At 43.8% G+C, this 15669-nt stretch overlaps 1 protein-coding gene across 4 annotated transcripts in view; it reads left to right on the forward strand.

Annotated features, from left to right (window-relative positions):
* LOC311138062 (homeodomain-interacting protein kinase 1-like) overlaps positions 1-9170 on the forward strand; it is a 63910-nt gene extending 54740 nt beyond the window's left edge. For all 4 annotated transcript variants that reach the window (XM_084172714.1, XM_084172712.1, XM_084172711.1 and 1 more), the window contains exon 17: positions 6447-9170. In XM_084172714.1, coding sequence (XP_084028840.1) covers positions 6447-6860 — 414 coding nt within the window. In that variant the 3' untranslated portion in view covers positions 6861-9170. The remainder of the gene's footprint in view (positions 1-6446) is intronic.
* Positions 9171-15669: the final 6499 nt, after the last annotated feature.

Raw genomic sequence — 15669 nt, forward strand, 5'->3', positions numbered from 1 at the left:
ACAGACTCCCACATTACGGATTACAGAGGAAGACCCGGCCGTGATCTGCCCAACGATGCCTCTCTACCAGACAGTATTACACAGACTCCCACATTACGGATTACAGAGGAAGACCCGGCCGTGATCTGCCCAACGATGCCTCTCTACCAGACAGTATTACACAGACTCCCACATTACGGATTACAGAGGAAGACCCGGCCGTGATCTGCCCAACGATGCCTCTCTACCAGAGGAACTCAATGCATATTATGCACACTTGGACAAGAACAACATCGTGCTGGGTGTGAGGGCCAGAAGATTGGGTGATTTTTGCTCTCCGAGGCCGACGTGAGTACGGTCTTTATCAGCTCAACACTTGGCCAAGGGGCCGGATGGTATTCCAGGGCGCGTTCTCAGAGCATGTGCAGAACAGCTGGCAGGCATATTCAAGGTCATTTTCAACCTCTCCTTGTCCCAGTCTTAAATTGATTACCATCATTCCTGTTACAATGAACTCTAAGGCTTCATACCACAATGACTACCGCCCTGTAGCACTCACATCTGTAATCATGAAGTGCTTTGAAAGGCTGGTTATGGCACACATTAACTCCATCATCCTAGACACCCTAGACCCACTCCAATTTGCATACCGCCCCAACAGATCCATAGACGAATCAATCTCAATTGCACTCCACACTGCCCTCAACCACCTAGATAAGAGGAATAACTATGTGAGAATGCTGTTCATTGACTACAGCTCAGCGTTCAACACCATCGTCCCCTCCAAGCTCGTCACCAAGCTTGGGACCCTGGGACTGAACAGCTCCCTCTGCAACTGGATCCTGGGCTTCCTGACGGGCCGACTCCAGGTGGTGAGCTTAGGCAACATCACCTCAGCCACGATGACCCTCAACACCGGGGGGCCCCTCAGGGATGTGTGCTTAGTCCCCTTCTGTACTCCCTGTTCACCCACGACTGCGTGGCCTCGCATGAATCCAACACCATCATCAAGTTTACTGACGACACAATGGTGGTAGGCCTGATCACCAGCGCAGACGAGACAGCCTACAGGGAGGAGGTCAGTGACCTGGCAGTGTGGTGCCGTAGCAACGACCTTCAGCGTCAGTAAGACCAAGGAGCTGATCGCGACGGTACCGGTGCATCAAGTCTGACACCAACAGCGCCTCTTCCCCCTCAGAATATTGAAAAGGTTTGGCATGGGGCCCTCAACTACTCAAACAGTTCTACAGCTGCACCGTTGAGAGCATCTTGACTGGTTGCACCACCACTTGGTACGGCAACAGCACCGCCCTCCAACGCATGGTGCTACAGAGGGTGGTGTGGACAGCCCAGTACATCACTGGGGCCGAGCTCCCTGCCATCCAGGACCTCTATATCAGGCGGTGTGGAAGGAAGGCCCGGAAAATCGTTAGACTCCAGCCACCCAAGCCATAGACTGTTCTCTCTGCTTCCGCACGGCAGGCGGTACCGGTGCATCAAGTCTGACACCAACAGGCCCCTGAACAGCTTCTATCCCCAAGCCATAAGACTGCTGAATAGCTAACAAAATAGCTGCATAGACTATCTGAGTTAACCTTGTATTTTTTATTTTCTCTATGCACACTCACAGGGCCCTACACACTCATATCTACCTGGATCCCTATACATATCTACCTCTATCACTCCAGTATCCCTGCACATTGTTAATATGGTATAGAACTGACCCTGTATATAGTCACCTGACCCCTATACATATCTACCTCCATCACTCCAGTATCCCTGCACATTGTTAATATGGTACTGGAACTGACCCTGTATATAGTCACCTTACCCCTATACATATCTACCTCTATCACTCCAGTATCCCTGCACATTGTTAATATGGTACTGGAACTGACCCTGTATATAGTCACCTTACCCCTATACATATCTACCTCCATCACTCCAGTATCCCTGCACATTGTTAATATGGTACTGGAACTGACCCTGTATATAGTCACCTGACCCCTATACATATCTACCTCCATCACTCCAGTATCCCTGCACATTGTTAATATGGTACTGGAACTGACCCTGTATATAGTCACCTGACCCCTATACATATCTACCTCCATCACTCCAGTATCCCTGCACATTGTTAATATGGTATTGAACTGACCCTGTATATAGTCACCTTACCCCTATACATATCTACCTCCATCACTCCAGTATCACTGCACATTGTTAATATGGTACTGACCCTGTATATAGTCACCTGACCCCTATACATATCTACCTCTATCACTCCAGTATCCCTGCACATTGTTAATATGGTACTGGAACTGACCCTGTATATAGTCACCTGACCCCTATACATATCTACCTCCATCACTCCAGTATCCCTGCACATTGTTAATATGGTATTGAACTGACCCTGTATATAGTCACCTTACCCCTATACATATCTACCTCCATCACTCCAGTATCACTGCACATTGTTAATATGGTACTGACCCTGTATATAGTCACCTGACCCCTATACATATCTACCTCCATCACTCCAGTATCCCTGCACATTGTTAATATGGTATTGAACTGACCCTGTATATAGTCACCTTACCCCTATACATATCTACCTCCATCACTCCAGTATCCCTGCACATTGTTAATATGGTATTGAACTGACCCTGTATATAGTCACCTTACCCCTATACATATCTACCTCCATCACTCCAGTATCACTGCACATTGTTAATATGGTACTGGAACTGACCCTGTATATAGTCACCTTACCCCTATACATATCTACCTCCATCACTCCAGTATCCCTGCACATTGTTAATATGGTACTGACCCTGTATATAGTCACCTGACCCCTATACATATCTACCTCCATCACTCCAGTATCCCTGCACATTGTTGATATGGTAATTAACTGACCCTGTATATAGTCACATTACCCCTTTACATATCTAATTTACCTCCATCACATTGTTAATATGGTACTGGAACTGACCCTGTATATACACTACCGGTCAAAAGTTTGGACACATCTACCCATTCAAGGGTTTTTCTTTATTTTTACATTGTAGAATAATAGTGAAGACATCAGAACTATGAAATAACACATATGGAATCATGTAGTAAACAATGTGTTAAACAAATTAAAATATATTTTATATTTGAGATTCTTCAAATAGCCACCCTTTGCCTTGATGACAGCTTTGCACACTCTTGGCATTCTCTCAACCAGCTTCATGAGGTAGTCACCTGGAATGCATTTCAATTAACAGGTGTGCCTTCTTAAAAGTTAATTTGTGGAATTTCTTTCCTTCTTAATGCATTTGAGCCAATCAGTTGTGTTGTGACAAGGTAGGGGTGGTATACAGAAGATAGCCATATTTTGTAAAATACCAAGTCCATATTATGGCAAGAACAGCTCAAATAAGCAAAGAGAAACGACAGTCCATCATTACTTTAAGACATGAAGGTCAGTCAATCCGGAAAATGTAAAGAACTTTTTAAAGTGCAGTCGCAAAAACCATCAAGCGCTATGATGAAACTGGCTCTCATGAGGACCGCCACAGGAATGGAAGACCCAGAATTACCTCTGCTGCAGAGGATAAGTTCATTAGAGTTACCAGCCTCAGAAATTGCAGCCCAAACAAATGCTTCACAGAGTTCAAGTAACAGACACATCTCAACATCAACTGTTCAGAGGAGAGTGTGTGAATCAGGCCTTCATGGTCGAATTGCTGCAAAGAAACCACTGCCAAAGGACACCAATAATAAGAAGAGACTTGCTTGGGCCAAGAAACACGAGCAACGGACATTAGACCGGTGGAAATGTGTCCTTTGGTCTGGAGTCCAAATTTGAGATTTTTGGTTCCAACCGCCGTGGCTTTGTGAGACGCGGTGTGGGTGAACGGATGATCTCCGCATGTGTATTTCCCACCGTAAAGCATGGAGGAGGAGGTGTTATGGTGTGGGGGGTGCTTTGCTGGTGACACTGTCTGTTATTTATTTAGAATTCAAGGCACACTTAACCAGCATGGCTACCACAGCATTCTGCAGCGATATGCCATCCCATCTGGTTTGGGCTTAGTGGGACTATAATTTGTTTTTCAACAGGACAATGACCCAACACACCTCCAGGCTGTGTAAGGGCTATTTGACCAAGAAGGAGAGTGATGGAGTGCTGCATCAGATGACCTGGCCTCCACAATCCCCTGACCTCAACCCAATTGAGATGGTTTGGGATAAGTCGGACCGCAGAGTGAAGGAAAAGCAGCCAACAAGTGCTCAGCATATGTGGGAACTCCTTCAAGATTGTTGGAAAAACATTCCAGGTGAAGCTGGTTGAGAGAATGCCAAGAGTGTGCAAAGCTGTCATCAAGGCACAGGGTGGCTATTTGAAGAATCTGATTGGTTTAACACTTTGTATAGTAAAAAAATAAAATAAGAAAAACCCTTGAATGAGTAGGTGTTTTAAAACTTTTGACTGGTAGTGTAGTCACCTGACCCCTTTACATATCTACCTCCATCACTCCAGTATCCCTGCACATTGTAAATATGGTATTGGAACTGACCCTGTATATAGTCACCTGACCCCTATGCATATCTACCTCCATCACATTGTTAATATGGTAATGAACTGACCCTGTAATCACATTGTTAATATGGTAATGAACTGACCCTGTAATCACATTGTTAATATGGTAATGAACTGACCCTGTAATCACATTGTTAATATGGTAATGAACTGACCCTGTAATCACATTGTTAATATGGTAATGAACTGACCCTGTAATCACATTGTTAATATGGTAATGAACTGACCCTGTAATCACATTGTTAATATGGTAATGAACTGACCCTGTAATCACATTGTTAATATGGTAATGAACTGACCCTGTAATCACATTGTTAATATGGTAATGAACTGACCCTGTAATCACATTGTTAATATGGTAATGAACTGACCTTGTAATCACATTGTTAATATGGTAATGAACTGACCCTGTAATCACATTGTTAATATGGTAATGAACTAACCCTGTAATCACATCGTTAATATGGTAATTACCCTGTAATCACATTGTTAATATGGTAATGACATTGTTAATATGGTAATGACCCTGTAATCACATTGTTAATATGGTAATGACCCTGTATATAGTATGTTTATTTACTTTCTTGTGTTCTTATTTTAATTTCTCATGTTTTTGTTCTATTTTTTGTATAACAATGTTATTGATTACTGCATAGTTGGGTTCAGAGCTAACATTAAAACTTGAATCTAGAATCACAGAATCCAGACATTAAAACGGAAATCAGCTAAATAAAATAAAATGTTTTGATTTGCCAAAGTTAATCATAAGACATTATTCATATTTTCCTGCAACTTTGTGAAACGGTACAGGAATGCCCCTGTCTGTCTGAGTGTGTGGTGCGTACGTCTCCACTCTGTGAAACGGCACAGGAATGCCCCTATCTGTCTGAGTGTGTGGTGCGTACGTCTCCACTCTGTGAAACGGCACAGGAATGCCCCTGTCTGTCTGAGTGTGTGGTGCGTACGTCTCCACTCTGTGTAGCGGTTAGCGATGATGCTAACAATAACCTTGTTCTGGTAGAGATAGAAAGACAAAGTAGGTTATGCCGACCTGGCAGAATGACATCATCATTATTTGCATCAATCCAGCGGCCATTTGTTTATCAAACTCTGCAATCACATGATCGCCACAGAAACACCACTAACCCAACAGTCTCCTGCTGGTGCACAGTTGCATTAAAGGGTAACTACACCAAAAAATTGAAAATTATATTTTCCCCAGACCTCAAAAGTGGTATCCTGATGTGGTTTAAGCATTGTTGTGGACTTAAAAAAAAAAAAAAAAACTGGAGGTTTTAAGTGTGCTTTTTAAAGCAAAAAACTGAAAAAACTGAAACCTGGACAAACTAAATAGAGAAAACAGTCAGGCGGAATGTATAGAGCCCTAGGCATGTTCAGGAGGGTGCAGAGCCCTGGGCATGTTCAGGAGGGTGCAGAGCCCTGGGCATGTTCAGGAGGGTGCAGAGCCCTGGGCATGTTCAGGAGGGTGCAGAGCCCTAGGCATGTTCAGGAGGGTGCAGAGCCCTGGGCATGTTCAGGAGGGTGCAGAGCCCTGGGCATGTTCAGGAGGGTGCAGAGCCCTAGGCATGTTCAGGAGGGTGCAGAGCCCTAGGCATGTTCAGGAGGGTGCAGAGCCCTAGGCATGTTCAGGAGGGTGCAGAGCCCTAGGCATGTTCAGGAGGGTGCAGAGCCCTAGGCATGTTCAGGAGGGTGCAGAGCCCTAGGCATGTTCAGGAGGGTGCACCCTTCAGAGAAAGTGTAGATATAAATTTGTAGTAATATATTATTGCCTGTTTTGTGTCTTGTTGCTTGATGTATGAAATATTTAATGGACAATAACATTTTCTATTATATTCTTGTTTGTCCCTTCCTCCAGATACAGCCTGTAGTCTCCTCCTCTTCGTCCCAGGAACGTTCCCACGGCAACCTGCGCCGCCAGGCAACCTACCCCCCCGGCCACGCCTCCCACTACACCTTCCAGGAAGTGCACCCTCTAAGCTCTGCCCCTAGCCTATACACCTTCCCCGCGTCCGCCGCGCTAGCCTCCGCCTCCCAGGCCATGGAACATCTTCTGGGGCGTGGCCACCCCTCCACCTATGCCCCACCCACCGTCCCTTACGGTACTTCTTCGGGATTGGTCCGGAGGGACGCAGGAACCAGAAAGGAGTCTTCGGTGGGGGTGGGGCTTCCTGCAGCTTGTCAGCAGCAGTTGACTGCTGAATCCCTTAGTGTCACGCCCCGTGCTGAGGCCTACACCGCATACCAGCTGGGACAGTATCCCTACTTATGATATGAGAGATGATACTGGAGGTAGAGGGGTGGTGATGAGTTGGACTATGGCCCCCCCCCCCCCTCACACCTACGTACGCACACTGAAAGGGCAATAAGTCCCACGGCTTCACCACGTTGATGAATCTGGGCGAGGTACGGAGCAGGAAAGGAGGCGGAGTCATCCATTCACTGTCACACTACTACATGTTATTTACTGTTAAAAGCAGTGGTTCACATCAAACTGGTTTAAACTTTCCGACCTATTTTTAGTACATTTTTTAAAATATTATTATTTTATATTGTACTGTTATTTTTCCCAGCAGAAAAAAAAAATAGTTTAATTGTTTTGTTTTATCCCTATTTTAATTGGATGCAGAATGAGTCATTGTGGTGATAGGTCAGATATATTATTATGTATTGTGTTTATGAAAAAGGCTTTGTGTTAAAGGGTGCTAGTCTCGTTCTCTAGTGGTGTAGTCCGTGAGCTGAAACATACAGCATGCTGCAGATCGAAACATAGGTTTCTGTACCGTACATACGAAATGTATGGATCTGACATGCCTCTGTGTTCTACGTGGCAGAAATGTATTGTGGTATAACAGATATGCTGGTCTGTGTGCATTCTGTAACGCTACAGTCTCCTGAATAGGCCCTCGCTGTGTTTCCTTACATTAGGAGATCCTAGAAAGGCCCTGGCTAGAGAGATGCTAGCTAGCTTGAAATGCTAGCTAACCTAAAGAAGACCTAAAGGTGATCCTGGTAGCCGATCTGTAGCACGGCACGCTAGAGAGATGCTAGCTTATTAGCTAACCTAAAGGTGATCATTGTCTTTAGCACACTAGGCTAGAGAGAGGCTAGCTTATTAGCTAACCTAAAGGTGATCATTGTCTTTAGCACACTAGGCTAGAGAGATGCTAGCTTATTAGCTAACCTAAAGGTGATCATTGTCTTTAGCACACTAGGCTAGAGAGATGCTAGCTTATTAGCTAACCTAAAGGTGATCATTGTCTTTAGCACTCTAGGCTAGAGAGATGCTAGCTTATTAGCTAACCTAAAGGTGATCAATGTCTTTAGCACTCTAGGCTAGAGAGATGCTAGCTTATTAGCTAACCTAAAGGTGATCATTGTCTTTAGCACTCTAGGCTAGAGAGATGCTAGCTTATTAGCCAACTTAAACAAGTTCTAAATGTGATCCTAGTATCTTTTAGCATGGCAGGCTTGCTAGAGATGTTAGCTATTAGCTAACCCAGGGATTGGCAACTGGCGGCCTTTCGGCTCGCTGCCCCCCTTTTTGTAGGCCCGCGGACCAATTTCACAAAAAAAAAAAAATTGGAACTCAGTTGGGGTCTCAACTTCCTGTTGAGTTAGAATAATACCCTTTACCTACATGTTTTCTTTATTGTGAGTTTGTTTAAATTATGTTTTGTCGTTAATGTGAGCTGTTGAGAGAGAGAGAGATTGTCGTTCAACTTAAATCATGAGTATGTTGTACATGTGTGTAGTCGATTCTGTCACAGCCTGGTAACGATGTAGTCTATTCTGTCACAGCCTGGTAACGATGTAGTCTATTCTGTCACAGCCTGGTAACGATGTAGTCTATTCTGTCACAGCCTGGTAACGATGTAGTCTATTCTGTCACAGCCTGGTAACGATGTAGTCTATTCTGTCACAGCCTGGTAACGATGTAGTCTATTCTGTCACAGCCTGGTAACGATGTAGTCTATTATGTCACAGCCTGGTAACGATGTAGTCTATTCTGTCACAGCCTGGTAACGATGTAGTCTATTCTGTCACAGCCTGGTAACGATGTAGTCTATTCTGTCACAGCCTGGTAAAGACACTATAATCTTCACACCACCGTACCTGGGTTCAAACACTATTTGAAATCTTTCAAATACTTTTAAAGGGTTTGCTTTAGCTTGCCTGGAGTACCAGGTGGGCAGGGTTTGCACTTTTAGGACTTCTCTATTGGTTCCATTGCAACAGGCACGGTCAATTAAGCACAGTTTAAAGTATTTGACATTATTTCAAATAGTATTTAAACATAGCTCACTGAGAGTTTTAATATTTGTTCTGACTGTGATTGCAGAATGTATTTATGAGGCTGAAAGATCAGTCAGCCAGAAACTACTTTATAAACTCAATTAATTGAAGTAACAACAACTTGAGAACAGACTTTTACGTAAAAATGATTTGGTTAATTTGGTCTCCTCTGTTTAGAAGTGCACAATGCATTTAGTAATCAGGTGATTGGTGAGGATAATGTCAACCCAAAACAATCCACAACAACCCAACCACTGTTTTCAAATAAATGAACCATAAGTCCTCATGTCTTGACTCTTTATTCTAAATAATTATAAACCAATCACAGATCATATCAAATATTAGTTGAATGTCCGCTATTTTCAACCCACTGCTGCTTTTACCTGATTAATCTTAAACCCTAACATCTGTGATTCGAAAACAACAAAATGGCTGCCCGCCACTTGATAATATCAAATTCAGTATAGAGCCTGTTGGGGTTGGAGTCTGACTGTTTTTTCTATTTTTTATTTGTTTTATTTAACCAGGTAAGCCAGTTGAGAAAAAGTTCTCATTTACAACTGCGACCTGGCCAAGATAAAGCATAGTAGTGCGATAAAAACAACAACACAGAGTTACATATGGGGTAAACAAAACATAAAGTCAAAAATACAACAGAAAATATATATACAGTGTGTGCAAATGTATTAAGTTATGGGGGTAAGGCAATAAATAGGCCATAGTGCAAAATAGTTACAATTAGTATTAACACTGGAATGATAGATGTGCAAATAGAGATACTGGGGTGCAAATGAGCAAAATAAATAACAATATGGGGATGAGGTAGTTGGGTGGGCTAATTTCAGATGGGCTGTGTACAGGTGCAGTGATCGGTAAGCTGCTCTGACAACTGACGCTTAAAGTTAGTGAGGGAGATAAGAGTCTCCAGCTTCAGAGATTTTTGCAGTTCGTTCCAGTCATTGGCAGCAGAGAACTGGAAGGAATGGCGGCCAAAGGAGGTGTTGGCTTTGGGAATGACCAGTGAGATATACCTGCTGGAGCGCAGACTACGGGTGGGTGTTGCTATGGTGACCAGTGAGCTAAGATAAGACGGGGATTTGCCTAGCAGTGATTTATAGATGGCCTGGAGCCAGTGGGGTTGGTGACGAACATGTAATGAGGAGCAGCCAACAAGAGCGTACAGGTCACAGTGGTGGGTAGTGTATGGGGCTTTGGAGACAAAACGGATGGCACTGTGGTAGACTACATCCAATTTGCTGAGTAGAGTGTTGGAGGCTATTTTGTAAATGACATCGCCGAAGTCAAGGATCGGTAGGATAGTCAGTTTTACGAGGGCATGTTTGGCAGCATGAGTGAAGGAGGCTTTGTTGCGAAATAGGAAGCAGATTCTAGATCTAACTTTTGATTGGAGATGCTTAATGTGAGTCTGGAAGGAGAGTTTACAGTCTAACCAGACACCTAGGTATTTGTAGTTGTCCACATACTCTAGGTCAGACCCGCCGAGAGTAGTGATTCCAGTCGGGTGGGTGGGTGCAAGCAGCGTTCGGTTGAAGAGCATGCATTTAGTTTTACTAGTGTTTAAGAGCAGTTGGAGGCTACGGAAGGAGTGTTGTATGGCATTGAAGCTCGTTTGGAGGTTTGTTAACACAGTGTCCAATGAAGGGCCAGATGTATACAAAATGGTGTCGTCCGAGCGTCACCAGCAGCAAGAGCAACATCATTGATATACACAGAGAATCGAGTCGGCCCGAGAATTGAACCCTGTGGCACCCCCATAGAGACGGCCAGAGGTCCAGACAACAGGCCCTCCGATTTGACACATTGAACTCTATCTGAGAAGTAGTTGATGAACCAGGCGAGGTAGTCATTAGAGAAACCAAGGCTTTTTAGTCTGCCAATAAGAATGCGGTGGTTGACAGTCGAAAGCCTTGGCCAGGTCGATGAAGACGGCTGCGCAGGACTGTCTTTTATCGATCGCGTTTATAATATCGTTTAGGACCTTGAGCGTGGCTGAGGTGCACCCATGATCAGCTCGGAAACCGGATTGCATAGCGGAGAAGGTACGGTGGGATTCGAAATGGTCGGTGATATGTTTGTTAAGTTGGCTTTCAAAAGGCAGGGCAGGATGGATATAGGTCTGTAACAGTTTGGATCTAGAGTGTCACCCCCTTTGAAGAGGAGAAGAGCAGCTTTCCAATCTCTGGGGATCTCAGACGTTACGAAAGAGAGGTTGAACAGGCTAATAATAGGGGTTCTGACAATTTCGGCGGCTAATTTTAGAAAGAAAGGGTCCAGATTGTCTAGCCCAGCTGATTTGTAGGGGTCCAGATTTTTCAGCTCTTTCAGAACATCAGCTGTCTGAATTTGTGTGAAGGAGAAGCGGGGCGGGGGGGGGGGCGCATGGGCAAGTTGCAGCGAAGGGTGCAGAGCTGGTGGCCGGGGTATTGGTAGCCAGGTGGAAAGCATGGCCAGCCGTAGCAAAATGCTTGTTGAAATTCTCGATTATTGTAGATTTATTGGTGGTGATAGTGTTTCCTAGCCTCAGTGCAGTGGGCAGTTGGGAGGAGGTGCTCTTTTTTTCCATGGACTTTACAATGTCCCAAAACTTTTTGGAGTTAGTGCTACAGGATGCAAATTTCTGTTTGAAAAAGCTAGCCTTTGCTTTCCTAACTGATTGTGTATATTGGTTCCTGACTTCCCTAAAAAGTTGCATATCGCGGGGGCTGTTCGATGCTAATGCAATATTCCACAGGATGTTTTTGTGCTGGTCAAGGGCAGTCAAGTCTGAGGAGAACCAGGGGCTATATTTGTTCTTAGTTCTGAATTTTTTGAATGGGGCATGCTTATTTAAGATTGAGAGGAAAGCACATTTAAAGAACAACCAGGCATCCTCTACTGACGGAATGAGGTCAATATCCATCCAGGATACCCGGGCCAGGTCAATTAGAAAGGCCTGCTTGCTAAAGTGTTTTAGGGAGCGTTTGACAGTGATGATGGGTGGTCGTTTGATCGCGGACCCATTACGGACACAGGCAATAAGGCATTGATCGCTGAGATCCTGGTTGAAGACAGCGGAGGTGTATTTAGAGGGTAAATTTGTCAGGATGATATCTATGAGGGTGCCCATGTTTACAGATTTAGGGTTGTACCTGGTAGGTTCGTTGATAATTTGTGTGAGATTGAGGGCATCTAGTTTAGATTGTAGGTTGGCCGGGGTGTTAAGCATATCCCAGTTTAGGTCACCAAGCAGTACGAACTCTGAGGATAGATGGGGGCAATCAGTTCACATATGGTGTCCAGGGCACAGCTCGGGGCTGAGGGGGTTCTGTAGCAAGCGGTAACAGTGAGAGACTTATTTCTGGAAAGGTGGATTTTTAGAAGTAGAAGCTCAAATAGTTTGGGCACAGACCTGGATAGTATGATAGAGCTCTGCAGGCTAGCTCTACAGTAGATTGCAACCCCACCCCCTTTGGCAGTTCTATCGAGACGGAAAATGTTGTAGTTGGGGATGGAAATTTCTGAATTTTTGGTGGCCTTCCTAAGCCAGGATTCAGACACTGCTAGGACATCAGGGTTGGCGGAGTGTGTTATCGCAGTGAATAACTCAAACTTAGGGAGGAGGCTTCGGATGTTAACGTGCAAGAAACCAAGGCTGTTACGGTTACAGAAGTCAACAAATGTTAACGCCTGTGGAGTAGGAGTGATACTGAGGGCTGCAGGGTTAACCTCTATATCACCAGAGGAACAGAGGAGGAATATAATAAGGATATGGCTAAAGGCTTTAAGTACTGGTCTTCTAGTGCATTGGGTACAGAGAAAAAAGGGGCAGGTTTCCGGGCGTTGTAGAATAGATTCAGGGCATTATGTACAGAAAAGGATATGAGTACAGTGGAGGTAAACCTAAGCGTTGGGTAACGATGAAAGAGAGGGCATCACTGGAGGCACCGATTGAGTCGGTCTCCGTGTGTATGGGGGGGTGGGACAAAGGAGGTTTAGCTGGGCTGGGGGATCTACAGTGAAATAGTACAATAAGAAATAACCGAAACAACAATAAGCAAGGCATATTGACATGGGAGAGAGGCATAAAGCAATCACAGGTGTAATTAGAGAGAGCTAAGACAACAGCTGGTAATGGCGACACAGTTTGGGCTGAGGCTAAACATAAACAGGATGCGGTACCGTAAAATGGAACAGTCCAGCAGGCATCAGCTGTGTAGCTGAGTTATCATAAGGTCCGGTGAACAGCAATAGGAGAGTTCGGAGGTAGTTCGGGGGCTGCTAAAGCACTAGCGAGCAAGAGGCCACGGCTAGCGTGTGCTAGCGGGCTGGGGCTAGCAGATGGATCTTCGTGGTCGACGTCGTAACGGGAAGCCTGTTGTAACCACATCAGACGATTTCGTCGGCAGACCAGTCGTGTTGGATCGGCGGGGCTCCGTGTCAACACTAGGAGGTCCCATCCGGTTGACAGAGAGGTAGATAGCCGGGAGATTGGCCTGGCTCAAGGCTAACGCAGGGCTGATTAGCCAACCACAACGTCCATTTGGTTGCAGCTAGCTAGTAGCGATGAATCCGGTGTTAAAGGTTCAGTGATTCCGGCAGAAAAAACGATATGTTCAGGGTCGATAACGCGCTGTGCAGACAGTGCAGACTGGCCGAATAATAGTCCAGGCTAGAGCTGTCTGGCTGGTAGGTAGTGCAGGCCACGGCCACGGACAATGGTGAAGACCGCTAACGGTGGCTAATAGCAAGTAGCTAGTTAGCTGGCTAGTTTCAGCCAGAAGTTCTGGATAAAAAATTTATGAAGAAACAAACAGAATCCGTTCCACATTGGGTGAGTCGGGTTGCAGGAAAGTATATTTAGTTAAAGGATGGAAAGTGAGATTGAGAAATATATATACGAAAAAGACAACAAAAAAAAACAGGCTATTTACATGAGGACACTACAGAAAACACGACCGCACTGCTACGCCATCTTGGATTCCGTTGGGCTATAGGAGTCTGACCGTTGGGCTCTTATTATTATTATTATTATTATAAGTTGATATTCTATGACTTCTGTTATATATTGTAACTTCATATCCAAACTTATATCAAATTATCATATCCATTTTAATAATTTATTATGCACCCCTCAGATTAAAATTACTTTATTCTCTTTGTTCTTTATATAGCCCATGTTGTCCCATTCAATTACTCAACTTCGTTAGCTGAATTTCTTTCCTTATTACTTATGTTTCCTTGCCATCGTGCGCTCATTAAATCGCATGCTTTATACGCCTCTTTCATATAATGTAAATCCCATTTCGTGTTGCTTACGACGATATTGCCAATGATAGCACGAAATTATATCTGTAACTTATCCCTTAAAAAAAAAAAACCTTACTCATTATCTGTCCATGCTGATAAATCATCAAGATATGGTCCCACATAGAAACATCCTTATTTACTTAACATACATAGCTTTTACAAGAGACTTGTTTCTAAATGCAGATTTGTCTGTAATAATTTCGTCATTTCCTGTCTCTCTCTTAAGAGTTAAATGAAGCTCTGCTTTACTTTTAATGGTGACTGTTTTTCCAGATACCTGTCTACTAAGCTGGCCATTCATTACTGCTATTAGTTCATGCAATATTAGTAATGAAATACTTAAATCAAATCCTCACCTTGATCTGTATTAAAATTTAGTTTGCCACTTTTTTTGTCTTTGGTGCTATGATTCAATATGTTACATTGCATCTGCTCCCTCTCCTGGCCGTGTTAGAGTAATTCACAAGGGAGTACATCTCTCTTCTTTTTATGATGATTTAAACCGCATCAAAAAGGTCCGTGACTTATTCCTTTTATAATGCCTTACACACCATGTACTTTACATTAAGGGATTAACACCCACTCTCTTTATAATGTATTATCATTAAGGGTAACCTGCGCCCATTCGGTTGTCCTCTGTTGCTTTTACTCATCACCTCGAACACACCCTATTTTGAATCATAGCACCATGACATTGTCTAATTTGATATTTCTCCTTACATCTCACTAAATAACTCAATACAACTCATCTTCCCCCTTTAAAAATATTGAATTTTTTTAACGTTTGTTGCAGCTCAGCTTTACCACAGATAAGCAGAAATTGACATAATCAAAAAAAAATGAAAGTCTGCTTACCTGTTAGTTCGGCTGTGAACTGCATCTCCTGTTCGTTTAGACGCCAATCTGTTATGATGAGTTTCTCAGGTATCAAGTAATTCATGATGCAAGAAGATATTTAACACTTAGCTGGGGAGTTCATTCAAATATTTAATAGGTACCGTGGTTCGCAGAACAAAAGGACAGTGCTTCGCGTCTTGCCCTTCGAACTCCCTAGACACGTTTCTGTACCACGTTTCCTCAACAACATCTGTTAACCATCATTTGGCACTCCCTTCTTTGATGTTATTACCTTGTACCCCAAGTCAGTATATCATGTCCATCAATCATTCTAAGATCAACCTCAGTAAGCTCCTTTGACATATTGGAATCCTTGTTATTCGGACTGTGCGGCGCCAAGTTACTTATCTACTAACTTTAACCTGGCTCACACAACACTATGAAATGACACCATAACACATACATAATTAAGGTTTTTTTTTTGGAAGGAAAACGATGCTTCCACTGTTTTGATTACCAACTATTTAGATTAGAACCAGCTCACGAGGTCATCGGTGACACAAGCACAGGGAAAACTCAACAAGCACAGGGAAAACTCAACAAGCACAGGGAAAACTCAACAAGCACAGGGAAAACTCAAC

This window comes from Coregonus lavaretus (genome assembly GCF_964263955.1).
Source record: "Coregonus lavaretus genome assembly, chromosome: 12".
Classification (NCBI taxonomy): domain Eukaryota; kingdom Metazoa; phylum Chordata; class Actinopteri; order Salmoniformes; family Salmonidae; genus Coregonus; species Coregonus lavaretus.